General features: G+C 38.3%; 1 protein-coding gene across 2 annotated transcripts in view; it reads left to right on the top strand.

Annotated features, from left to right (window-relative positions):
- LOC150084630 (lysosomal-trafficking regulator-like) overlaps nt 1-26,830 on the top strand; it is an 813,382-nt gene that overhangs the window by 608,660 nt on the left and 177,892 nt on the right. For both annotated transcript variants that reach the window (XM_090375369.1, XM_090375368.1), the window contains exon 20: nt 7,796-7,985. In XM_090375369.1, coding sequence (XP_090231495.1) covers nt 7,796-7,985 — 190 coding nt within the window. The remainder of the gene's footprint in view (nt 1-7,795; nt 7,986-26,830) is intronic.

Below are 26,830 nucleotides of genomic sequence, written 5' to 3'. Positions count from 1 at the left end.
AACAGACATATGCACAAGTACCACCTTTGAGGCATAAGGAATCATACAGTGAATAGTTTGGACAACTGAGATGAGCAATAGTTCAATCAACTGATAACTGAGATTCTCAGTTATCATCTGATAACTCAGAAAACGTACATGGGGTTGGCTGACTGTAAGTGGAAATGGACATCATTCAGATTAGAATTGAGACCACATATATTTGTGAAATGAACCATGAAGTGTTTGAGAGGTTTAGATCTTTTTGCAGTTAAGATTACTCCATTAGTTTGACAATTCATGGTGTATTCAATAGTAAAAAAAAAGTGTGGGGGACACATGCTGTATGAAGTAATGAAATTTTTGGATAGGGCATACATATGGTAAGAATATACCCAGCTCCTTGAAATAACGTGGCCTGGACAATGCCCCCCCCCCCCCTGCATACACACTACTCAGACTCCCTCAAGTCACAACCTGGCAGAATAGATGCAGCAAGATTATACACTAGCTGATCCGGATACCTCCTAAAGAGTTAGCAATAGGTTCGGTCTGGTGAACTAACTAGCAGCCAGCCTGCTACACCATTTTGGAGCTGTACCCTCGAAATGTAAGGAAGATTGGATCTCACCATGATGTTCATCATAACCTCAAATGTTATCAGTCATATTACATGATGAAAGAGATGGGGAAGGGTTCACCGGAACTTAGTTCTGAAGACTAAATTTGGGTTCCACCACTTCAAGCCTCCAATAAGCGAAGTGGTGGTATTGCACTGGTTGATGAGAGTCATCTACGACCTAGTATTTCCTGTTAACACAGGTGAGGCATGCCTCCATGTGGTGGGGTGCCACACCTCAATCCCTGCTTACATTGGTTCACTCCTGGGTAGTCATGCACAGTGTGCTTGTGCATGGAGGTTATACCCAGGATTACTAACAGTCCAACCATCATGAAGGTGCAAGCTGAGGATTTGGCTGTCAGAAACCGTCCGGGCTTCGCCGAAATTGGGTCCACTTGACTTGGATGCCACTCCAATATCAGTCCCATCAGCATTTTAGACTCCCAGGTAGCAAGTACAGCTTGTCTGGCATATCTGAGAGAATGTCTGTGACAACCTCAAGGTATTAAACTACCCCATCATAAGACATTCTGATTTACTGGCCCATCCTATTTGTCTCTACTTTATTATACTCATCACAGTAATTAGGCCTACAATACACTAAAGTACATGTGTGTTTATCCCAGTGCTTATATAACACCAAACTAACTGAACATTACGCTGGCCACCCATAATGGTGGATTCAGGGTAGAGACAATGGGGACGTGCTCCCCTTTTGTTTTTTAGAAAATATACACCAATCATTTAAATTCCCTTTAGCTACAAAAAAAAATTTTTTCATTGTTAACTTAGGATTTTATCCATTTTTGCATTATGTCTCAGCAATTTTCAGCTGGCTACAGTTGGCAACACTGATGCTAATGTGATTGCCATTCTATTGCACACAATGGTGCCCCTCCTGTCATTTTTTTTTCTGGATCTGCCACTGGCCACCCATGTCAACCAACTAGATGCAGGTGCACTGCCTTACATTTTATATGCTCCTTAACTAAGAGCAAACCCCCCCTCATCTCTCCTCTCTATACACACACACACACACACACACACGTCTGAGTGACACTACATCTTCTGTATGCCCCCAATGTCTGCATTTAATGACAAAGAGTACTTTAAATTGATCAAATTTATTCACTAAAATCACGGTATTTTCCTTTAAAGGTGCCATCTTTGATTCTCAAGGTTTGATTCTCTGTAATTTCGAGCCAAACTGAAATGCTGCACAGCAATTTTAATTTACTGTCTATGAGTTATTTACATCTCTGTGTTAATTTTCTATAGGTCTGTACTGATACGTGTTTCCTGTGTCCACGGCTGTAAAATGCTACGGTCATTCAATGCTAGTCACTCTCTGACCAAATACTGAAATTACAAATATCTTTATACCCCTCTGAGCAACATTATAAGTAAGGGAGTGCCCACTTGGAGGTCCCAATTAACATCTACGAGATGAGATATTTATTGAAGTTTTGTTTATAAAACATCTCTTTAGGAATGCTTGTTTTCTAGTATTGTGCCTTTAGCTGCACAATACTCAATAGCGCCACCGAAAAATGCTGTTTCAAGTTTACTTTTGTTTTCCAGTCAGTTCTGCTTTATGTATTTTGTATGTCAATTTTGTGTCGAAGTGATTGATTTTATTTAACCATATAGTTAGTTTCAAACTATTCTTTTTTTTTCTTTCTTTCTATCTTTCTTTCTTTCTTTTTAATGACCTCAAAGAGATTGAGTGAACCAGCTAATGCTAATAGAGTGGTGAAGGTGAAGAGCTATTAGATAAACTTTCATTAGTAGAGGCATTTGATGCAAGAAAGCAAGCTTATGCAGCATCAGCCAAAAAATAAAATAAATAAATAAATAAATAAAAAATAACCACTTCCACTTCACCCCTCTGTTCGTTCGAAATACCTGTCCAGCTGAGCCTTAAACTTATATAGGCTATCAACTTCCACGACAAGGGATGGTAGTCTGTTCCACCAACCAACCACCCGCTGGCTAAAGGCAAATTTCCTCACGTCTATCCTACATCTGTCTTTCCTAAATTTGAATTTATGCCCTCTCAGGTGATTATTCTGAGCAAGAGGAAGAATCCCATCATCTTTGAGCATGCTCAAACCATTCAAGGCTTTATACACCTCTATCAGATCACCTCACTGGTGCCTAGTCTCCAGACACTGTAATTTGCAAAACTTAAGCCTTTCTTCGTAAGAGCCCTTTGTTCAATTCACTAATCTTGTTTCCCTTCTCTGTACTCGTTCCAGCATCTCTACATCCTTCTTGAAATGAGGCCTCTAGACCTGTATACAGTACTCTAGGTGTGGCCTGACCATTGCCTTATACAAGGGAATAATCACCTTCTTATCCCTGCTAGAAAAATTCCTATATATCATCGACAATACACCATGAGCTACTCTTGCAGCCCATCTGCACTGCTCAGAAAACTTCATATCTGCCTGCACAACCACCCCCCAGGTCCCTTTCATTCTCTACCACTGTCAGTGTAGTTCCACAGAGTTGATACGTTGCTCTGGGGTTGCATTTTCCCATATGTAATACTTTACATTTGTCAGTGTTAAACTTCATTTGCCACCGCTCAACCTTTCCAGATCCTGTTGCAGTAGCATAGTGTCAGTAATGTCCTAGACAACCCTGCCAACCTTCGTATCGTCTTCAAACTTGGACATTAAGCTTGATATACCATCATCAATATCATTTATATATACAGAAAACAATAATGGACCCAATACTGAACCCTGAGGGATTCCACTAATAACATTAGTCCACGATGAGCAGTGTCCATTGATTACCACTCTCTGTCTTCTCCCCCTCAACCACCCCTTTATCCATAGAAGCAATTTGTCTCCAATGCCACACTGCTCCAATTTGTGCAGCAGTCTTCCATGTGCAACAGTATCAAAGCCTTTCTAAGATCCAAATATATAATATCAAAGTTATTCCCTGCATCCAGTTCTCTTGTGACTGCATCATAGTATCCAATCAAATTGGTCAGGCAAGACTTCCCCTTAACAAAACCATGCTGTGTCTGAGCTATAACTGAAGTCTTGTCTAGATAATCCTGCAGTGCTTCTTTAACCAGTGCCTCTATTAATTTTCCGGGAACAGAAGTTAAACTAACAGGTCTATAATTACTTTTGTCACCCTTTGATCCTCCTTTGTGAATTGGGGTCACATTTACACATCTCCAGTCCATGGGTACTTCCCCCGAGTCCAAGGAAGCTCTCATAATTATGGCTAAGGGTTTTCTTACTTCCTTTGCTGCCTCCTTTAATATAACTGGATAGATCCCATCCACCCCAGGTGCCTTTCTTGTATTTATCTTCAACAATTTCTCCTCCACTTTACTCTCAGTTATTACAAGATTCTCTAGCTTACTGCCAGAGTTGAATACACCTCTGGCATTCCCCTCGCTGAATAACTCGTCATGTGTGAATGTCGATGCAAAATATTCATTTAGTTTGTTAGCTACCTCAGCAGGATCATTGACAGTTGACCCATCAATATTAAGTGGACCAATCTGATTCATCCCCTTCCTTCTAGAGTTTACATAAGTAAAGAACTCTTTGCTGTTTTTCTTTGCATCCCTTGCCAAAGATTTCTCGTAATCTGCCTTCGCCTGCCTAACCTCCTTTGTAACTTAGTTACAGATCAACTTGTATCTATCATAGGCTTCTGTGTCACGTGTTAATTTGTATGTATCCCATGCATTTTTCTTCTCTGCCATATGTCTCATTAGTTCATCTGACATCCACTTAGGCCTAAACCTTGAACAATATTTCTTAGTTGGTATGTAAAGCATAGTAGTTTCCAAGATAATTCTTTGAATGCTTCCCGTTTTGAATTTGATGTTGGTAATATCATCAGTTGGTCCCACTGTATATAATTTAAATACTGTCTTAGTCCATCGTAGTTGCCTTTACGAAAGCAATAACCCTTCCCTTTACCCCTAATGGTAGTTACCTCTTTGAGTAAATCCCACTTCAGTACACTGTGATCACTGCCACCTAGTGGTTCATTTACCTGCAGATTCTTAATGCATGAAGAATCACTTGATAATCAAATCAAGAGTATTACTCCCTCTAGTTGCCTCCCGAACATGCTGATGTAGAAAACAATCATCCAAGAAATCCACAAAAGCCTTGTTAGTGTGTGAGTGACCAGCCCCCAAATTCCAGTCAATATCTGGGAAATTAAAATCCCCCATTATAAGACTCTCTGATTTACTGGCCCACTCTATTTCCCTGTACAATTTCTTATTATACTCATCAGAGTCATTAGGCCTATAGCACACTCCTACTCTCAATTTTGATTTACCCATGCTTATGTCACACCAAACTGACTCGACACTGCCCTGTCCATCGATGTCGACTGGCTTCACTTCCTTGGTTTTTCTGAACTAATAGCATAACCCCTCCTCCCTTCCTATCCTGTCTATCCCTTCTGTAGACATTGTACTCCCTAAATTCCAGTTCTGCATTCCTTATATCTGTGTGACACCACATCTCTGAAATCCCCACAATATCTGCCTTTGATGTTTTGAGCAATACCTCAAATTCATCAAATTTATTTACTAAACTCCTAGCATTGGTGTACACACAAGTATACATGCACCTGTTCTTTTTCTTAGCTACCCTAACACAACCCATGTGTTTACTTGTACCCCAATGATTCCCAGCAGTCTCTGAAATATACTGCATCTTATTTTCCAGACTGCGGCTCATTGCAATAGAAGCAGTGCAAGAATCACTTTCACCTCTGCCAGTGGCTACTGTTAATCTATTAGTCCTTGTATCCCCCCAAGCTAGCAGTTTTCCGACCCACCTAACACTGCCTCAATAGCATCAGCAAACATTCTTGCACCCTTTCTATTTAAGTGTATCCCATCCCTGTAGAAGCAGTCTCTCCTGTTAACAAGTACAGACCAGGCTGAAAAAATTCTACCCCTTGAGCCTTGCACAATCTTTCCAGGGCTGAATTGATCGACAGGGCTCTCATCGTATACTCCCTCCTATCGTGTCTGGGCAGAATTGCAGACACTTTCAAATTGAACCCTAATTCACGCCTTTTTTTTCAACAGTGACTTGTACTTGTTAAGTAATTCTGCCGGTCTCCTACTCTTAATATCATTAGCGCCAACTTGTCATCTAAATTGGACATTCTAAAAAGACTGGGTTCGTGAGGGCAACTAGATTTATGCCACATTTAATGGTTTGAGTGATCTGAAAATTAATAGTATTACAAGTTGTTATTGTAAATAATTTGTAATAATAAACACTAAACATATAAAATTCAGTAATTATTTAAGTTTTCTTGAACGTATTTTCTACTTCATCCATGTTTTATTGTGCAATTTGACATTGGTAGTGGCAAATGATGCAAGAAAGCCATCAGAAAAAAAAAAACCACTTCCCATCCATCAATTTCAATTTATGCCCCCTCATATATTCTGAGCAAGAGGAAGAATCCGACCAAGATTGAGCTTGCTCAGAGAATTTAATCTTCAACACCTCAATTATCAATCAGATCACCTTGCAGGTGCCTAGTCACCAGCTGCTGCAATTTGCAGAACTGAAGCCTTTCTCGGTACGAGCATCCCTTTGTTTCCCTACCAATCTCATTGCCCTTCTCTCTACTCGTTCCAGCAGCTCTACATCCTTCCTAAATGAGGCCTCTATACTGTATGCAGTACTCAAGATGTGGCCCGACCATTGCCTTATACAGTTGTATAATCTCATCTTTATCCCTGCCAGCAAAATTCTTCTATATCATTGACAAAACCCGATGGCCTCTCCACAGTGCTCAGAGAACTTCATATCTGACTGCACATTTACATCTAGGTCTTTTTCATTTATGTCCAAGTTTATACTTAAAGGTTTAAATGTTTCTTCTATATTTAATACTGTTATAGAGAAAGATGGTTCCTTAAAATCAGCCAGAAACAGTGGACACGCCAAACCAATTAAAGTTATCTGCATAATATCATATTGATAAATCTCCCATGCTTAACAAATCAAACTGTATTTTTAATCCACTTGAAGTTGGAAAACCACCTGACTTTAAGAACCATTTTCTTCCAATTTTATGTAAGAAAAAGCAGATATTTTTGTCAAGCATCCTTCACTAGCAACTGACTAATTCAGCCATAGTGAGAAGAAAGCCAAAAAATGTCTGTGTCTTCCCCAAAAAATGTCTGTGTCAATCAATACATAATTTTTGAATTTGGTGCTTGAAGCTCATTGGTGATGCCAGCAGTGAAGGGGTTAATCTGCATTCATTTAGTGCTCTGGTTTTATGGCCCCAATTAACACATTTGCTGTCATATTTCAGAGATCCCATTCAATCTGCTGTAATTTTTGGATTGTTGAGAAATAACAACTTTCCAAAATCCCCAACGTTCCAAAAATTCATAAACAGTGATTGAAAAGAAAGTCCGGAATTCATAGCTGAAAACAAACACTTACTTTTTGGCTAAGCTGTAAATCAGACCAGAACTCAAAATTTTATCAAATGTTTATTCTGTGTACATCAACTAACCTCAGCACAAGCAAAAAACACATGGAAATATATCAAGCTATACACAAAAACAAATCATGTTAATAGCCCAAAATTGATTCAGTGTGCTGACAGAATTGAGTAGGTCATTTCATGTGCCTTTACTTTTATACCTCTTGTATATTGACTTCTTAAGGGTGACTGCTCCCTGTGCATTACTGTACGTTGAGTCTTGTGTCATTTTCCTTATATGCATTACAGCACAACACCTTTGGTACTGTTAATGCTTATATTCATCGATGCAGCAAATGTGTTAAGAGCACTAAGCAGGGGATGCCTGTACATGCAAAAGATTATCATATATAAAGAAACAGGAATCACACCTCAAGCCTTGTCTTTTTTAGAGTAGCAGGACAAAATAACCATCATGCTACTATAAAAAATACTGTTTCGATTTTCATTTTTGGTTAGGACACTAAATAATTGATTGTTGAAACATTCTTCCATAAATGATATGGAAATTTTTATTTTGTCTGTTTTCATCAACTTATGTATCTTTGAATGATTGGCATACCACTACTAATAATAATGCTGAAATATAAATGCATAACAATTCATGGTTTTAGCATTTCAGATTTAGAAGCTTTTCTTTTATAAGAAACTTAATTTAGGTAATTTTTGTTTCAGAGTGTATTGAAAGAAGTTAAGGGATTGAAGTGGGGAAATTATGTGGGATCTCCCTCTGCTTTTTCACCAACATTGGTTTTACGGCGAAGTTATCCAACTCCTATTGGTACACTCCTGCCACTCTTAACTAATGATGTATTTGGATTGCCTATTAATACCTGTCTTCTGTTAAACCATAGCAAAGAAAAAGGTAACTACCATTTAAGGAAAATAATGCTGAGTTTTACAGTTTACTTTTAGGAATTCATCTACTGGAATTCAACCCCAATTTACATTGAGGATGAATTCCAGAAAAGAAAGATGTAGATTGATTCAGTTTACAAATTACTGTATTCAGGGAGAGATACATGGAGAATGATAAAATATTACTTTTTTAGCTAAAATAGAAATAACTTAAGTGTTCTCACACAGTTGGAATGTAAGCAATCGTAACAAAACAAAATTAAACAGATATAACAAAAAAAGCAGTGCCTTGTTGGGAACAACCAATATTTTTTCACCACTGCTTTAAACCTCTCTGTTACAGAATTCTTTAAGTTTTTCAAATTAATATTCTTTTAGCTATACTACTCATTTGTTAATCATAGTATATGCCTCCTGATATTTGCCCTTCCTGTTTCAACCAACCTGAACCTTTTTCATAGGGATGTCGATTTGAGCTATGTATTTTTGCATGTTGTCTTGAACACAATTGTGTATGTGCATTTCTTTTTTTTTGCATTCAATCCTTTGTGCAGTTGTGCAGCATACAGCTCTCACTGGCCGATCAGATCGATTCTGATTTTTATCACATGGGTGGCTTGCTGGTGGATGTCAGAAGGATGCTTGTGCATCCTTGTGATAAGTGAATATAAACTTCAGCTACATAAATATCTCTAAGACTGTGAGCATATTTAAATTTATTTAAATTCCAGAAAATACAGCTATCACCACGTGGGGATATACATTTATATGGGGATATACAGCTATCACCATGTGGGGATTAACATTATTTCAAATTGTGTCAAATTCATCTGTTGTCTCTACCATTCTCCCAATCCACTAATCACTTGGAGCTCTTTGACTTCCTCTTTGCAACTTGACTTTCTCCAGTCCATCTTACCTAACAGTGAGGTAATATTCCTTGGTGATTTTAATGTTCACAACTCCAGCTGGCTTCTGTTTTCTAGTCACACCAACCCAGCTGGTCAAAATTCTGAGGATTTTTCAATTACTAATGACCTTGCTCAGATTGTTCATTTACCTACAAGAATACAAGACAATCCTAACCATACAGCCAACACACTTGATCTTTTTCTCACAAACAACCCTTCTAAAATACACGGTCGAAGTAGGTGGTCCTTTGAGCACCTCAGATCACAACTTGGTGATTGTCTCTTCTCTAATGGAGCTTTTATTGTATGGCTATTCCCAGCCTTATATTGTTTGGCATTACAAGAATGCCAAAGAATACCTGCGAGATTTCTTTTCCTTGGTCAGATTTCTCAAAACTTCTAATGTCAACGTTTGCTCAGATCTTGTCAGTGAAATTATTCTTGTAGGAATGGAATCCTTTATTCCACACTCCACTTTAAAATCTCATCCTTTATCTAAACCTTGGTTTTCCAATAAATGTTCTAAGGCTGTTCAAGAGAAGAACTTTACATATCGTAACTGGCCTGTTTCCAATTCTTCAGTTTCATTTTCTGCATACGCCAAAGCTCGCAACAATTGTAAAGCAGTTATTATTCAGTTCAAACTAGTTTTTCAACAGGCTAAGAGTAGAAAACTTGCTTCTTGCCCTAATGGTAGCGAGCATTCTGGTCTCTTGCCAAAGCTATTGGCCGCAACTTTTACCCATCTCTGTCAAAACCAGATGGTTCTGTTGTCACTTTGGACAAGGATAAAGCTGACCTGCTAGCATCCCATTTTTCTCCCAACTCACGTATTAATGATCTTGGTAAAACACCTCCCACCATTCCTAGCACACTCCATTCAATGCCTCCTGTGGTCTTCTGATAAAAGGATGTCAGAAGGGTTTTGAAGAATCTTGATGCTAAGAAAGCTCCAGGTCCTGATGGTATTTCTCCAGTTGTTCTCAAAACCTGTACTCCTGAACTAACTCCTGTTCTTTGCTGCCTTTTTTCACTTTCTTATTCCAAAGGTTATTTTTCCTTCTGCTTGGAAATTTGCTCATATCAAGCCAGTTCCTAAAAAGGGTAACAAATCCCTCCCATCCAATTATCATTGGATGGGAGGGATTGCAATTACTTCTACTTTTTCTAAAGTAATGGAGAAATCAATTAACCACCAACTCTTAAACTACCTAGAAACCTTCCGTCTGATCAACGATCGCCAGTATTGATTCCATCAGTGATAATCCACTGGCGATATTCTAGCTTATGTTACTCATTTATGGACAAATTCAATGGAAAAGTTTGGTGACACACAAGCAGTTGCTCTTGACATCTCAAAGGCTTTTGATCATGTTTGGCATAAAGGTCTTCTAAACAAGCTACTATCTTATGGTTTGCAAACTGTTTTTTGTAATTGGTTATCTAGTTTTCTCTCTGATCGCTCACTGAGGGTGATGGTAGACGGCTCTCTTCTTCAAACTTATCCACTAATGCTGGTGTCCCCAAGGTTCATTTCAGATATACTCATCAGAGTCATTTCTAATGACTCTGATGAGTATAATAGGAAACTGTACAGCGAAAGAGAGTTGGCCAGTAAATCAGAGAGTCTTATAATGGGGATTTCGATTTTCCAGTTATTGACTGGAATTTGTGGGCTGGTCACTCATACACTAGCAAGGCTTTTGTGGATTTATTGAATGATTGTTTTCTTCATTAACATGTTCGGGAGGCAACGAGAAGGAGTAATACTCTTGATCTGATTATCAGTAATGATTCTTCATGCATTAAGAATCTGCAGATACAGGAACCACTAGGTGGCAGTGATCACAGTGTGCTGAAGTGGGATTTACTCAATGAGGTAGCAGTAGCAGTAGTAGTAGTAGTAGTGGCATGTGATGCAAGAAAGCATGTGTATAAGCTTATGCAGAATCAGCCAAAAAAAAAAAAAATCACACCATTCCCTCCAAATGCCTGTCCAGTTCCTCCTTAAATTTATTCAACCTATCAACTTCCACAACGACAGATGGAAGTTTGTTCCAGCAATTAACCACCCGCTGCTAAAGGCAAATTTCCGCACATCTATTCTACATCTGTCTTTTCTTAATTTGAATTTATACCCTCTTAGGTTCGTAATCTGAACAAGTGGAAGGATCCCATCAGAATTCAGCATGCTCAACCCATTCAAGGCCTTATATACCTCAATCAGATCACTGTGCAGATGCCTAGTCTCCAGCCACTGCAATTTGCAGAACTTAAGCCTCTCTTGGTAAGAGGATCCCTTCATTCCCCTCACCAATCTTGTTGCCCTTCTCTGTATAATCTCAAGTGAATCTAGATCCTTCCTAAAATGAAGCCTCCAAACCTGTACACAGTACTCAAGGCGTGGCCTAACCATTGCCCTATACAGAGGGATAATCACATCCTTTTCCCTGCTAGCAAAATTCCTATATATCATTGACAAAACCCCTGATGGTAGTTACCTACCATCAGGGGTAAAGGGAAAGGTTTTTGCTTTCGTAAAGGCGACTACAATGGTCTGAGACAGTATTTAAATTCTATACAGTGGGACCAACTGATGATGTTAACAACAGAAAATTCAAAATGGGAAGCATTTAAAGAACTTTTCTTGGAAGCTACTAGGCTTTACATACCAACTAAGATATAATGTTCAAGGTTTAGGCCTAAATGGATGTCAAATGAACTAATCAGACATACGGCAGAGAAGAAAAATGCATGGGATACATATAAATTAATGGTTGACATGGAAGCCTATAATAGATATAAGCTGGTCTGGAAGTAAGGAGATTAGGCAGGTAAAGGCAGATTATGAGAAATCCTTGGCAAAGGATGCAAAGAGAAACAGAAAAGAGTTATTTACCTATATAAACTCTGGAAGGAAAGGGATGAATCAGATTGGTCCACTAGATATTGATGGTTCAACAGTTGAGGATCCTGCTCAGGTGGCTAACAAACTAAACGAGTATTTTGCATCTACATTCACACATGAGGAGTTATTCAGGAAGGAGAATGCCAGAAGTGAAGTAAACTGTGGCAGTGAGCTAGATGATTTTTTAATAACTGAGAGGAAAGTGGAGGAGAAATTGTTGAGGATAAACATAAAAAAGGCACCCGGGTGGATGGGATCTATCCAGTTATATTAAAGGAGGCAGCAAAGGAAGTAAGCGAACCCTTAGCCATAATTAAGAGAGCTTCTTTGGATTCATGGGAGGTACCCATAGACTGGAGATGTGCAAATGTGACCCCAATTCACAAAGGAGGATCAAAGGCTGACACAAGTAATTATAGACCTGTGAGTTTAACTTCTGTTCGAGGAAAATTAATGGAGGCACTGGTTAAAGAAGCACTTCAGGATCATCTAGACAAGACTTCAGTTATAGCTCGGACACAGCATGGTTTTGTTAAGGGAAAGTCTTGCCTGACCAATTTGATTGGATACTATGATGCAGTTACAAAAGAACTGGATGCATGGAATAACTTTTATATTATATATTTGGATCTTAGAAAGGCTTTTGATACTGTTGCACATGGAAGACTGCTGCACAAATTGGAGCCATGTGGCATTGGAGGCAAATTGCTGCTATGGATAAAGGGATGGTTAAGGGGGAGAAGACAGAGAGTGGTAATCAGTGGACATTGCTCATCATGGACTAATGTTGTTAGTGGAGTACCTCAGGGTTCAGTGTTGGATCCATTGTTGTTTTCTGTATTTATAAATGATATTGATGATGGTATATCAAGCTTAATGTCCAAGTTTGCAGACGATACAAAGGTTGGCAGGGTTGTTCAGGACACTACTGACGCTATGCTGCTGCAATAGGTTCTGGAAAGGTTGAGCAGATGGAAAATGAAGTTTAACATTGACAAATGTAAAGTATTACGTATGGGAAACAGTAACGCCCAGAGCAATGTATCAACTGTGTGGTACTGCACTGACAGTGGTAGAGAATGAAAAGGACCTGGGCGGTAATTGTGCAGTCAGATATGAAGTTCTCTGACCAGTGCAGACGAGCTCCAAGAGTAGCTTATGGTGTCTTGTCAGTGATATACAGGAATTTTTCTAGCAGGGATAAGGAGGTGACTATTCCCTTGTATATGGCAATGGTCAGGCCACACATTGAGTACTATATTCAGGTCTGGAGTCCTCATTTCAAGAAGGATGTAGAGCTGCTGGAATGAGTACAAAGAAGGGCAACAAGATTGGTGAATGGAACAAAGGGTTGCTCTTACGAAGAAAGGCTTAAGTTTTGTAAATTACAGTGTCTGGTAACTAGGCACCGGAGAAGTGATCTGATAGAGGTGTATAAAGCCTTGAAAGGTTTGAGCATGCTCAATGCCGATGGGATTCTTCCTCTTGCTCAGAATAATCACCTGAGAGGGCATAAATTCAAATTAAGGAAAGACGGATGTAGGATAGATGTGTGGAAGTTTGCCTTTAGCCAGCGAGTAGTTGGTTGGTGGGACAAACTTCCATCCCTTGTTGTGCAATTTGGTAGCCTAAATAAATTTAAGGCTCAGCTGGACAGGTATTTCGAACGAACTGAGGGGTGATATAGGAGTTTTTTTTTTGTTTTTTTTTTTTGGCTGATGGTGCATAAGCTTGCTTTCTTGCACCATATGCCTCTACTAATGCTAATATTCCAATTCGCATTTTCTAATTCCTTTTCCAACTCTGATATCCTGTCTTCACCGATGAGCGATCTTACATTGTATCAAGCCAAGTTCAGTTTCCGTGCATGGCAGCCTTGTCGTATCCAGAAATTCTTAGCGCCCGCTGCTTCCACTCTGATCCTCTCACTGTCGTAAGAGGGGGAGTGAAAGCCACTGTGAACTGAGGGCCATTTGTTTCGTTGTGCTGTCATGTGCTGGAGGGTTTGGTCTTTTCCTCTTCACGCTGACCAGGCGTTTAAGAGAACCACTCTACACATTCGTTGCCACCTAAGTGACGTACAGGGTGATATCCTGTCTGATATCAGGGCTTACCATCTCGAAGTTGAGAGTGGATTTTATTTACCCGGGCCAACCGGACTTCACCTAAATCATCTGTAATACAAAGATATTGGATCCATCAATGCTTTAGACTGAGTGTCTGATAACACACAGAATACCTGTTCCCTTCTAAGCCCCTTCTCATATATCCACTACCAATTCCTTAAATGCCGTCTCAAGATAATTCTCCAGTGGGGTAAAGACAACTTTGTTGATTTCAATCCTTCTAAAACTCAGTCTTGTCTTATATCTTGCAAAAAGAATTCTTCTGCTCCTGTGCTTATCTTTGGTGACACTCCGATTTCTATCCAAAATGGTATATCTCTTTTGGGGATTACCCTGACTTCTAATCTTTCTTGGCACAAGTTCACTACAAATATTGGGCCTCTGCATCTAAAAAGTAACGCTCTTGGCATTACTTTTCTTCCAAACAACTGTTCACTCTGTACAAGTTGCAAATCCGCCCTACCATGGAATATTGTTCCCACTTCTGGGGTGGTGCCCCCAAAACCCCCTCTCAGGCTCCTAGATTCCATTCAGAAGAGGGCAGTTAGGTTAATTAAACTCTCCTCTCTAACAGTCTCTGCATGCCTTTTCTACAGATCTAAATGGATGTCAATTAAACTATTGAGACACATGGCAGAGAAGAAAATGCATGGAATTTTTATAAATTATCAGGTGATACAGAAGCCTGTGGTGTATATATATTTTTGTTTGTTGTCAAGTCACAAAGAAAGTTTGGCAAGCTGAGGTACATTATGAGAAGCCGCTTGCAAAGAATGCAAAGAACAACAACAAAGACTTCTATGCTTATATTAATGGTAGAAGGAAGTGGTTGAGTCACAATTAGACCGATGATATCAGTGTTTTAACTGTTGATGACACTGTACAGGTTGCTGAAAATTGAATATGTATTTTGTATGCACATTCACACTTTAAGAATTCTTTAGGGGAGGGGAAGCCAGAAGTTTATCAAACTCTAACGGGGAGCTAAATGATTTTGTGATAACATAAGGAAAATGGAATTGAAATTGTTGAAGCTAAATGTAAAAAAAACGCCACGGGCAGTGGATGGAATCTGTCCAGTTATATTAAGGGAGGCCGCTAAGGAGGAATGTAAACCTTAGCCATAATTATGAGAGCATTCTTAGAGTCAGGAAAATCCCTATGTACTGAATACGTAAAAATGTATCTCCAAATCATAAAGCAGGATCGAAAGGTGACATAAGTAATTACAGACCTGTTAGCTTACTGTCTGTCTCAGGAAAAATAATGTAGTAACGTTAAAGAAGTAATGCAGGACCATTTAGACAGGAATGCAATTATATTACTGTCACAGCATGGATTTGTTAACGGGCAGTCTTCTCTGACTTATCTGATTGTATATTATGATGCAGTGACCAAAGAACTGGATGCAAAAATTAATTTTGATATCATATACTTGGATTTCAGGAAGATTTGATACTGTTGCACATAAGAGACTGATCTCCAAACTGCAACAATGTGGTATTAGGGGTGGTGCTATGGTGTGCTATAGCACCAAAAATGTGGTGCTATGGATAAAGGGATGGTTCAGTGGAAGAAGACAGATTTGTTATCAGTGGGCACTACTCTTCATGGAGTAATGTTACTACTGGAGTATCCCAGGATTAAGTGTTGGGCCCATTTTTGTTTTCTGTATTTATTAAAGATATTTATATTGGACTTAATGTCTGAGTTTTCAGATGATACAGAGGTTGGCTGGGTGGTTAATGACCATAATGTGCTAGCTGCTGCAACAAAATTTAGGAAAATTAGAAATGGCAGTTGAAGTTTAACATCAACAAATGCAAGTTCTGCATATGGGTAGCAGTAATTCAGCAATTCCCCCAGAGCTTTTTCATTTTCCGCTACACTTAGGGTAGTGTAATTTTAATGGCACGATCGACCAATTATGTATTTTAAAATTGCTTCATTTTTGAGTTAATTACAGTCGGACCTCTGTTTAACGAACTTCTTCATAGCGAATTTTTTTGAATTCCACTTGGTTTATATGGAAACATTTAAAATAATTACCGTAGAACAAGCGGATTACAGTAGACAACTTTGTGTGCATTGTCCTCACCTCTGGCCTTTAGGTAATTAGAAAGCGCAAATTAACCTGTGTTGAGGTTCCCCTTTACTCCAACAAGAAGTCATATTTTTCAGAGAAGTGAGTGATCCACGCATTTCAGTAAATTTCTCGTGTATATGTTTACATGGTCACAGTAGCTGAATATCTGAGTGATTCCGATATTTTGCACAGTATTCAAAGAACTAGTGACAGTAGCAACATCAGGCAGAGGGTGGGGGGGGGGGTGATAAGGCAACTAAGATATTAAGTAAACTTTCCGAAGATGAAATGTTGGCAGATTTGGAAACTGCGTCGAGGCTTTCACTGTGAAGAAAATGTTCCAAAATATAATGGCATACAGGCAATAATTATAAAAAAAAAAAAAAACCAACTTTATCACCTATCTCCAAAAAACCAGGGCGAGTTAAGGATGATTGCTAAAGAACTTGATCTGGAAACTGTAAAGATCGGTCTTGTGTTCGGGCCACGATGGGCAGCTTGTAGCTTATGGACGGCAATTGAGGGTTGGAGGAATTATGCCACTTTGTGCAAACATTTTGAATCAGAAAGTTAATTAAATATTCTGGATTATTAAGCCGACTTTTCAATCTGGAATTTCTTAACCATTTAGCACTAATGATCGACATCCTGCAGCAGCTCTCTTACCTTTCAGAAGCTTTACAGAATCACTATGGTAAAAGCAGATAAATTAATTGTTCGAACTATCGATGCTATCGCTAATTTGAAAAATTCTGAAGGAAATTATGAAGCTAAAATTGAGACCATGTTGAAGTTGAAAGAATTTGAAGGAATTGAAAGTGAGAACACATTTAAAAAATTACCTTGTGACACGTTATTAAGGATAAGTTATTAATGCAGCAGAGTAATTTTAAATTAAATAAAGAAAATAATTATACTATTGACGATGATGAATTGAAAGAAATCTTAAACATATGCTACTTGGAATCATGGAATATGGAAGACTTTTCATCTCCATGGCAAGACGGTGAAAAACAAATAAGAAATTTAAGTTTTCTGATAAAATATGAAATAAAAATTAATGATTTTAGAGATTTTGTCAAAGACAGTTTATCTTTAAAATCGAGTGAAATTCCCTCTTCAATTAAGAAAGCCAGAATATCTTTGAAACCACTGCGATTAGCAGTGCTTTCAGTGTAATGAATAATATTGTATAAATGAATGAATCATGTTGATAATTAAACACATTGCAAATTATGATGACCATACATCTAAATGGAAAACCATTGCTTCGATTTGATCTGGATCGTTATGTCAAATCATTCCTCTGTAATCATTGCTCAGCTGTTGAGCAAAGCAGAAGATCGACAACAAATATTAAAAAAGAAGTAAATTCTGTATGGAAATTTTTAGAATAAATTTTTCTTGAATATTTGTATAATATTTTTTTTTGTAATCTGTGATTATTGTGTACCTTTTCTAGAAGAGTTTGTTTTAATGAATATTTGTTTTTATATTGTAGAATTTTTTGTGATATAGGAATTATTTCGTGTTATTTTTTATTCACAATATTAAAATTTTATTGTGAAAAAAAATGTATCCATTATATTTCTTTAGTTGTTAAAAAAAAAAGAGTGATGAATAAAAAAAGTGGCGCGTGTGTCGAGCACGTGCTGTAAATGGTGTTATGTGAATCCTTCGCATTTCTTTTAGGTATTTTGATTTGTATATTGATTACGAAATAAAAGAGCTTTTGTATTGTAAATATTTTATTGAACATTCACAGATTTTTATAATTTCTGGAAGACAAAATACAATGCATTCATGATAACTAAAGTAATTGATGTGCATCTGTGATTTCAATGTATCTAAATGGCTAGAAAACAGCGTTGATTGAAGTACCGACCTTGTAGTTGAAACAACATACACAGCTGTTCGGGTCACCTAACAATGGAATGTTACGAAAATGCAAGGTCAAAATATAAATTGCTGACAAATATTTGTATTGTTGCAGTCATGCTTACTTCAGGAAGTGTGATTGTGATGTCATACTATTAAAAAATTCTCTAAAGTTAGAACCTGAGATGCTATTGTATCCAGGCAGTGGTGAGCTATAGTGGGCTTGCGAGAGCCCATGTTTAATTTTTTTTTAAATTTGCGAGCCCATTGTTGAGATTTATTTTACAAATGAAATCCTGAATGCAATTATTGAGTATCCAGAACCGAAACTACGGTAGGGCGAGCGGGACCCCATTCCCAGCATTTTAATGGTGCAGTCGATCGGTTATGTATTTTAAAATTGCTTCATTTTTGATTTAAGCACAGTCGGACCTCTGTTTAACGAACTTCTTTATAGCAATTTTTTTGATTCCCCTTGGTAATTACATTTAAAATAGTTTCCGTTGAAAGAAGAAAATTTATATATAACGAACGGATTAGGAGAGACAACTGTGTATGCATTGCTCTCACCTCTGGCCTTTAAGCAATTTAGCTAATTAGAAAGTGTGAATTAAGGGTGAAAGGGATTACTGTTTCACAGTGTTAGTGGTGTCCATAAAACCTATGCAGTCACATACCGAAAAGTCACGCTAGTCAATATACTTTCCATAGCCAGTCAGAGGATTAAGAAGATTCTCGACACGGATTATAGCCTCTGGTCAACCTGTGTTGTGGTTCTCCTTTACTCCGACAAACAGACATATGTTTTTCGGAGAAGTGAGTGAACCACGCCTTCCAGTAAATTTCTCTTGTCTGTGTTTACATGGTCACAGTAGCTGAATATTCGTGTGATTCCGACATTTTGCACTGTATTCAAAGAACTAGTGACAGTAGCAACGTAGAGCGTGGGATTGAGGCAACTAAGATATTATATAAACTTTACGAAGATGAAATGTTGGCAGATTTTGAAACTTTGTCGAGCCTTTCATTGTGTACAAAATGTTCTAAAATATAATGGCATACAGGCAATAATTTAAAAAAAAAAAAAAACTGTATCACCAGTCTCCAAAAAACTAGTGCGAATTAAGGATGATTGCTGAAGAACTTGATGTGGAAACTGTAAAAATCGATCGTGTGTTCGGGCCACGATGGGCAGCTTTTAGCTTGCGAACGGCAGTTGTGGGTTGGAGGAATTATCCCGCTTTGTGCAAACATTTTGAACCAGAAGTTTAATATTCCGGATTAACAGAAGTTACAGAAGGAACAGAAGTTAAACTAACAGGTCTGTAATTACTCGTATCCCCCTTTGATCCCCCTTTGTGAATTGGAGATACAGTTGTACAACTCCAGTCTGTGGGGACTTCTAATCTGCCTTCACTTGCCCTGAGTCCAAGGATACACTCATAATTATGGCTAAGGGTTTACTTACTTCCTTTGCCACCTCCCTTAATATAACTAAATAGATTCTATCCACCCCAGGTGCCATTCTTTTGTTTAACTTTAACAATTTCTCCTCCACTTTGCTTTGCTGTGTTTTCTTTGTATCCTTTGCCAAAGATTTCTCTTAATCCCTTCACTTGCCTAACCTCCTTTGTGACTTGATTACAAACTAGACTACAAAGTTTATTTTATATGAATTCTGTATCTGTTATCAAGTTTAATTTATATGTATTAAGTTAGAACATTACGTTTGAAATTCTGAGTAATTAAAATAGAAAATAAATTTAACTTTCTATTGCCAGCCTAGGGGATTCAAAGGCGCCTCCGTAGCCAGGTGGGCAGGAGCAACAGTGCATTAGACTGGGGTTCGAGCCCATGACCACCGCATATCCCCGGTGCAATATTGCCTTAGTTGCTAATGCTCCTAAAAACCAAATAACAATTCTAACAACAATGGGAATCAAACTCTTGTGTAAGCTATTTGTGATACTATATCTATGCCAAATCACTGATTCTAAAAGTTCTATAAATATTAATGTTGTACGTTATGGACTATGTGATAAAGTTATATTATTAAAACATATAAGTAGTTCTAGAAATTATAGTTTATAATCCTCTCCTGGTATTTATTATGCTGCTACAAGTCACGTAGAAACTTCCAGTATCTGCTGTATCAGTACATTTGAGGGAACTGACAAAAGTTTTTAGTTGGTGGTGACTAGGTACGAACAAGTAATTCCCCTAAATTTTATCCAATTGTCTCAGCGAATGCATCCCTATCATTAAACGAGGTAATACTGTATAATGGGCTTTCAACAACTATTAATATATGAATGAAGAATCAAAAAAGTTACAGGTTCACTATCTAATCATTTTTAAAAAGTTTATTGTGACAAGAATTTCTTTATTTGTATTTTCTTTATTCAAATTATGCTTAGATTATATGTCATTTCAGCCGCCCTTGGATTTGGCCACCCGTGTTTGTCGCACACTCGAACACAGAGTTGGCATGGCCCTGGGTGCTAAGAAGCTCGAGGCTTACACTGCACCAGCCAAAAACAAATTCTGAGTTATCCTGAGAGAGAGACAGAGAGAGAGAGAGAGAGAGAGAGAGAGAGAGAGAGAGAGAGAGAGAGAGAGAGAGAGAGAGAGTGTCAGAAGTTGAAGGGGAATCACCAAGAAAGGGAAGAATGATGATATCCAACTCAGGACCCTGGGTGTGCCAAGCCTATACTCACCGGATGTGAGCCCCCTGGGGCAATTCTTAACCTCTCGAAGATTGAGTAATAACTTTTACAATTGTTATGAGCTTTATTATAAGCAGAAAATGAAGTTGGAGATTTGGATTTGAGCCAGTCGTGATATGCTACATTATGATCTTTACCTAAGCACATTTTTTAAAAATAAAGGTTTAAATAAAGGATGATATTTAGAAAGGAATGTAGAATAAAGGATTTCATCCTTATAAGAATAATTTCTTTCATGTGATCCTGGAAAACATTGAGACTGGAAGAATTAGAACATTAATTCAGCCATGGAAATCAGGAATAGAAATCATGCAGATAATCTCAATTTGCATTCTTGTAATGTAAAATTATATGTGGCACAGAATCACCAGCATAGAGATCAGTTTAAGAATTTTAGAAGCTTAAGGTCCAGTAATATTGACTGTGTTATATGAAGGGTTAGCATTAATAGTGGTAAATGATGAAAAAAGGCAAGTTTATACAGCATCAGCCAGAAGAAGAAGGACACTTCTCATTTCACCTATTCATTTTCTCAAATAATTTCTCTAGTTCTTCCACAACAGATGGAAGTTTGTTCCAAAAATCAACCACCCTTGACTAAAGGCAGACTTCTGCATATCTGTTCTTCCCCAATTTCAATTTTTGACCACTCTTTGTGTGTAGTCTGAGTAAGAGGAAGAATCCCATTAGCATTCAGCATGCTCAATCCATTCAAAGCCTTAAACACCTCAGTCAAACCTCGCAGGTGCCTATTCTCCAGACACTGCAGTTTGCAGAACTGAAGCCTTTTTTTGGTACATGCACCCCCATTGTTTTCCCCACCAATCTTGTTGCCCTTCTCTGCACTCGTTCTAACAACTCTAATTCCTTCCTAAAATGAGGCCTCCAGACTTGTATGCAGTACTCAAGATGTGGCCTGACCATTGCCTTATACAATGGAATAATTACCACCCTATCCCTGCTAGCAAAAAAAAATTCCTTGGGAATACCTTCAACCAAATAAATCTGATCAGTCCTGAAAAATGCGTCATGGAAGTGACGTCATCTGTGGCTTCTGCCAGAGGCATTTCCCATGCTCCCACCACTAGTCTGTGCCGAGCACTCACTAGTAGTGTGATTAGAGAATGTGATGCATTTTTCATGACCTACAATATCTCGAGCTCCAGTGAACCGATTTACAAAATTGAAACGTCATTCATTTGGATTTCGTCAAATAGGAAAACACATTAAAACAAAAAATAAATAAAATAAAACAAAAAACTGCATGTGTACCTATTTTCCATGTACTTGTAAGCACATGGAAAATACACAAGTCCAGCTATTTGTTCAGGTTAATAAGAAAGCAAGTGGTTAAAGCATGGCTTCAATATTTAGTAAACATGCCTCTCTATTGATTGTATCAAGTCATGATAAATCAGTCATTCTTTTATGACAGCCATGTGGAAATTAATTCGTCTAAAGACAACATAAGAAAGGCAGTTGCAATCGAGGAAAGTCTCATTGCCCAACAGCAAACATTGTTGTGGAGCGACGATAAATATCTTAGAATTGTTGCAAGAGAAACTAACTTCATCATCATCAGCCATTTTCAATCCACTGCAGGATGGCCTCTCCAGCAACTTTCCAGTTCCTTCTGTTTTGAAGGAACGTGAATTTCTCATGAATTTCATCTATCCATCTCCTCCTTTGTCTTCCAGGTTTTCTTCTAGCTCCTCTTGGGGCTAGAAGAAAAAGCTGTTATTTTCTTAGTCCATCTGTCATCACGTCTTCAAGCTATGTGTCCTGCCCAAGACCATTTTAGTTCTTTTGTTTTGATAAGAATGTCCTTTACTTGAGTTTGCTGCCTAATCCATGTGTTTCTCTTCTTATCTAACAGTCTGATTCCCAATATAATTCGTTCCATTCTTCGCTGTGTAGTTCTCAGCTTCTCTTCCATTCTTTTGGTGAGTGCCCAAGTTTCACTTCCATAAGTCATGGTGGGGAAGTATACATTGGTTCATTATTTTACATTTCAGGCAAATTGGGATATAGCTCTTCAGTATGTTACTATATTTCCTGAATGCTATCCATCCAAAATTTATTCTTCTCTTGACTTCCAGCCATTTTTCATTATTACAGCTAATAACTTGTCCCAGATAAGTATATGACTCCACCTTTTCAATTACTGCTCCTTCAATCATTATTTCCCTTTCTGTGGCATACTTGTTCATCATTACTTTTGTCTTAGCCATATTCATCTTTAGTCCAAAATCCTTACTAACTGTGCATAACTGATCAAGATTTTCCTCTAATTCTTTGGGATCGTGGCTTATGACCACAATGTCATCTGCAAATCGTAAATGGTTTAGGTACTCTCCGTTCACATTGACTCCTTTCTGCGACCAGTCTAATCTTCTGAAAGCTTCCCCAAGGGCAGCAGTAAACAGCTTCAGAGATATTTTGTCTCCTTGTTGAACTCCTTTCTCGATTTTAAATTTCCTACTGTCTTTGTCTAGTCTAATAAAGGAGGTAGCACTCTCATATATTTTCTTCAAAATCATAATATATGGGGTATCTATGCCTTGTCTTTCCAGTGCCCGAAACATTGCGTTATGCTGTATGGAGTCAAATGCCTTTTCATAATCCACAAATGCCAGGCATAATGATGTTTTATATTCATTTGCTTTCTCCATTAGCTGTAATGTTACGTGAAGGTGATCCATAGTTGAGAATCCTGTCCTAAAGCCAGCTTGCTCTTTCGGTTGATTCTCATCAAGTATTCTTTCTAATCTATTAGTAATGACCCTTATGAACAACTTATAGATGTGGGATAACAAGCTAATTAGTCTATAATTTCCAATTTCTGATTTATCTCCTTTCTTATGCAGCAAAACTATGATTGCATTATTCCACTGCTTAGGTGTCACACCTTTTCTAATGCACTTTGTGAAGAGCCTTGCCAGTTTTTGTGTTATGTCTCTTCCTCCCAATTTTAACAACTCTACAGTAACTTCATCTTCCCCCGGGGCTTTCTGATTCTTCATTTTCTTCAATGCATGTTCTACCTCATCAGGAAGAATATCGGGTATGTTGTATGTGTTGCTACTTTGCAATCCATCTTCCCCACTGCTGGCATCATTCCCTCGCTCCTTGTATAATTCTCTATAGTAGTCTTCTGCTATTCGAATATTGCCTTCTCTGCTGTTTATAAGTACACCATCGCTATTCTTCAGTTTCAGTATCATTTGTCTTTCTGTATTACTGCTCATGGCTACTGATTTAAATCATTTGTTTTCCCTTAATGTTTGTTCTACTTTTCTTGTGTTTGTGTTAAATCTTCTTATGTCCCCTCTGAGTCTCTTTCTAATGGCTTTGCATAACTCAGTATACTCAATTTTCTCCCTGTCAGTGTTTTGCTTGCTCTTCATTTGTCGTCTTCGGTTCATCGTGACAAGTGTTTCTTGACTAATTTTTTCTTCTTTGGATTTCTTTTTCCTATAGGTTTCTTGGGCTTTATCACTTTCAGAAAGTTGTAGTATTCCTCGTCGATATCTTGGTCCTGAGCAGTCTGCAGAAGCTCAAACTTGTTCTTAAGTTCCAGTACATACTGCTTTTTCTCCTCCTCTGTTATCTCAAAGACCTTTGTATTATTTACTCGAGTCAGTTTTTTTCCTTCTCTTTCCTACATCTATATTAGATCTATCTATATCTACATCTATATACATCTATATTTCCTACATCTATATATACATCTATATTGATGATGGGATATCAAGTTTAATGTCCAAGTTTGCAGATGATACAAAGGTTGGCAGGGTTGTTAAGGACAATACTGACGCTATGCTGCTGCAACAGGATCTGGAAAAGTTGAACAGATGGGCTGAGAGGTGGCAAATGAGGTTTAACATCAACAAATGTAAAGTGCTGCATATGGGAAACAGTAACCCCAGAGCAACGTATCAACTCTGCGGTACTACACTAACAGTGGTGGAGAATGAAAAGGACCTGGGGGTAATTGTGCAGGCAGATATGAAGTTCTCTGAGCAGTGCAGACGAGCTGCAAGAGTAGCTCATGGTGTCTTGTCAATGGTATACAGGAATTTTTCTAGCAGGGATAAGGAGGTGATTATTCCCTTGTATAAGGCAATGGTAAGGCCACATCTTGAGTACTGTATACAGGTCTGGAGGCCTCATTTCAAGAAGGATGTAGAGCTGCTGGAACGGGTACAGAGAAGGGCAACAAGATTAGTAAATGGAACAAAGGGTTGCTCTTACGAAGAAAGGCTTAAGTTTTGCAAATTACAGAGTTTGGAGACTAGGCACCGGCGAGGTGATCTGATAGAGGTATATAAGGCTTTGAATGGTTTGAGCATGCTCAATGCCAATGGGATTCTTCATCTTTCTCAGAATAATCACCTCAGAGGGCATAAATTCAAATTGAGGAAGGACGGATGTCGGATAGATGTGCGGAAATTTGCCTTTGGCCAGCGGGTGGTTGGTTGGTGGAACCGACTTCCATCACTCGTTGTTGAAGTTGATAGCCTAAACAAATTTAAAGCTCAACTGGACAGGTATTTCGAACGAATGGAGGGGTGAAATGGGAGTGGTTTTTTTTTTTTTTTTTTTTTTTGGCTGATGCTGAATAAGCTTGCTTTCTTGCATCATATGCCTCTGCTAATGCTAATGCTAACTCTGTGGTACTACACTGACAGTGGTAGAGAATGAAAGGGACTTGGGGGTGATTGTGCAGGCAGATATGAAGTTCTCTGAGCAGTGCAGACGGGCTGCAAGAGTAGCTCATGGAGTATTGTCAATGATATACAGGAATTTTTCCAGCAGGGATAAGGAGGTGATTATTCCATTGTATAAGGCAATGGTCAGGCCACACCTAGAGTACTGTATACAGGTCTGGAGGCCTCATTTCAAGAAGGATGTAGAGCTGCTGGAACGAGTACAGAGAAGGGCAACAAGATTAGTGAATGGAACAAAGGGGTGCTCTTACGAAGAAAGGCTTAAGTTTTGCAAATTACAGTGTCTGGAGACTAGGCACCAGCGAGGTGATCTGATAGAGGTGTATAAAGCCTTGAATGGTTTAAGCATGCTCAATGCTGATGGGATTCTTCCTCTAGCTCAGAAAAATCACCTGAGAGGGCATAAATTCAAATTGAGGAAAGACAGATGTAGGATAGACGTGCGGAAATTTGCCTTTAGCCAGCGGGTGGTTGGTTGGTGGAACAGACTTCCATCCCTTGTGGTGGAGGTTGATAGCCTAAATAAGTTTAAGGCTCAGCTGGACAGGTATTTTGAACGAACAGAGGGGTGAAGTGGAAGTGGGTTTTTTTTTTTTTTTTTTTTTGCTGATGCTGCATAAGCTTGCTTTCTTGCATCAAATGCCTCTACTAATGCTAAGTTTAAGGCTCAGCTGGACAGGTATTTCGAACGAACAGAGGGGTGAAGTGGAAGTGGTTATTTTTATTTATATATGTTACTTTTTTTTTGGCTGATGCTGCATAAGCTTGCTTTCTTGCATCAAATGCCTCTACTAATGCTAATGCTAATATTAAGTGTACATCTTACCATTCTCTGATCACTTCCAACATTTACCTTGTTCAGGATGGTAACATTCATAATATAACTTCTGTTAGTGAGGATGAAGTCGATTTCATTAGTTGTTAATCTGTTTGGACTCATCCATGCCCACTTTCTGTTCACCCTTTTCTTGGAAAAAAAGTGTTCATTACTGACAGTCCTTGAGATTCTGCAAATTCCACAAGTCTTTCACCTCTTTTATTTCTTTCACCTATTCCAAAATTTCCTATAGTTCCTCTTTCTGCACTGTTTTGCCTTTTTCCAACCTTAGCATTGAAGTCCCCCATAATAATAGTGTAGTGGGTTTTCTGCTCATCTAGAAGACTCTCAATTTCGGTGTACATTTCTTCAACCTCTTCATCATCATGGCTCGTTGTTGGTGCATAAATCATTATAACCTTTAGCTTATACCTCTTAGAAATCTTGAGTATTAGTCTTGACACCCTTTGTGATGTACTTTTGAATTCCAAAATGTTGTTTTTAACATCTTTATGGACCAGAAACCCAGCTCCACCTTCACTCCTTTCACTGTTTCCATTGGTGTACAGCAAATTTCCACTTGATAAACTTATAAGTGATTCATTTCTTCTTCTTGTTTCAGCCAAACCGATGATATTCCAATTCACATTTTCTAATTCCTTTTCCAGCT

This window comes from Mastigoproctus giganteus, chromosome 6 (assembly GCF_048544385.1).
Source record: "Mastigoproctus giganteus isolate SK-2022 chromosome 6, ASM4854438v1, whole genome shotgun sequence".
NCBI classification, from domain to species: Eukaryota; Metazoa; Arthropoda; class Arachnida; order Uropygi; family Thelyphonidae; genus Mastigoproctus; species Mastigoproctus giganteus.
This window is presented reverse-complemented; position numbering and strand designations above follow the sequence as displayed.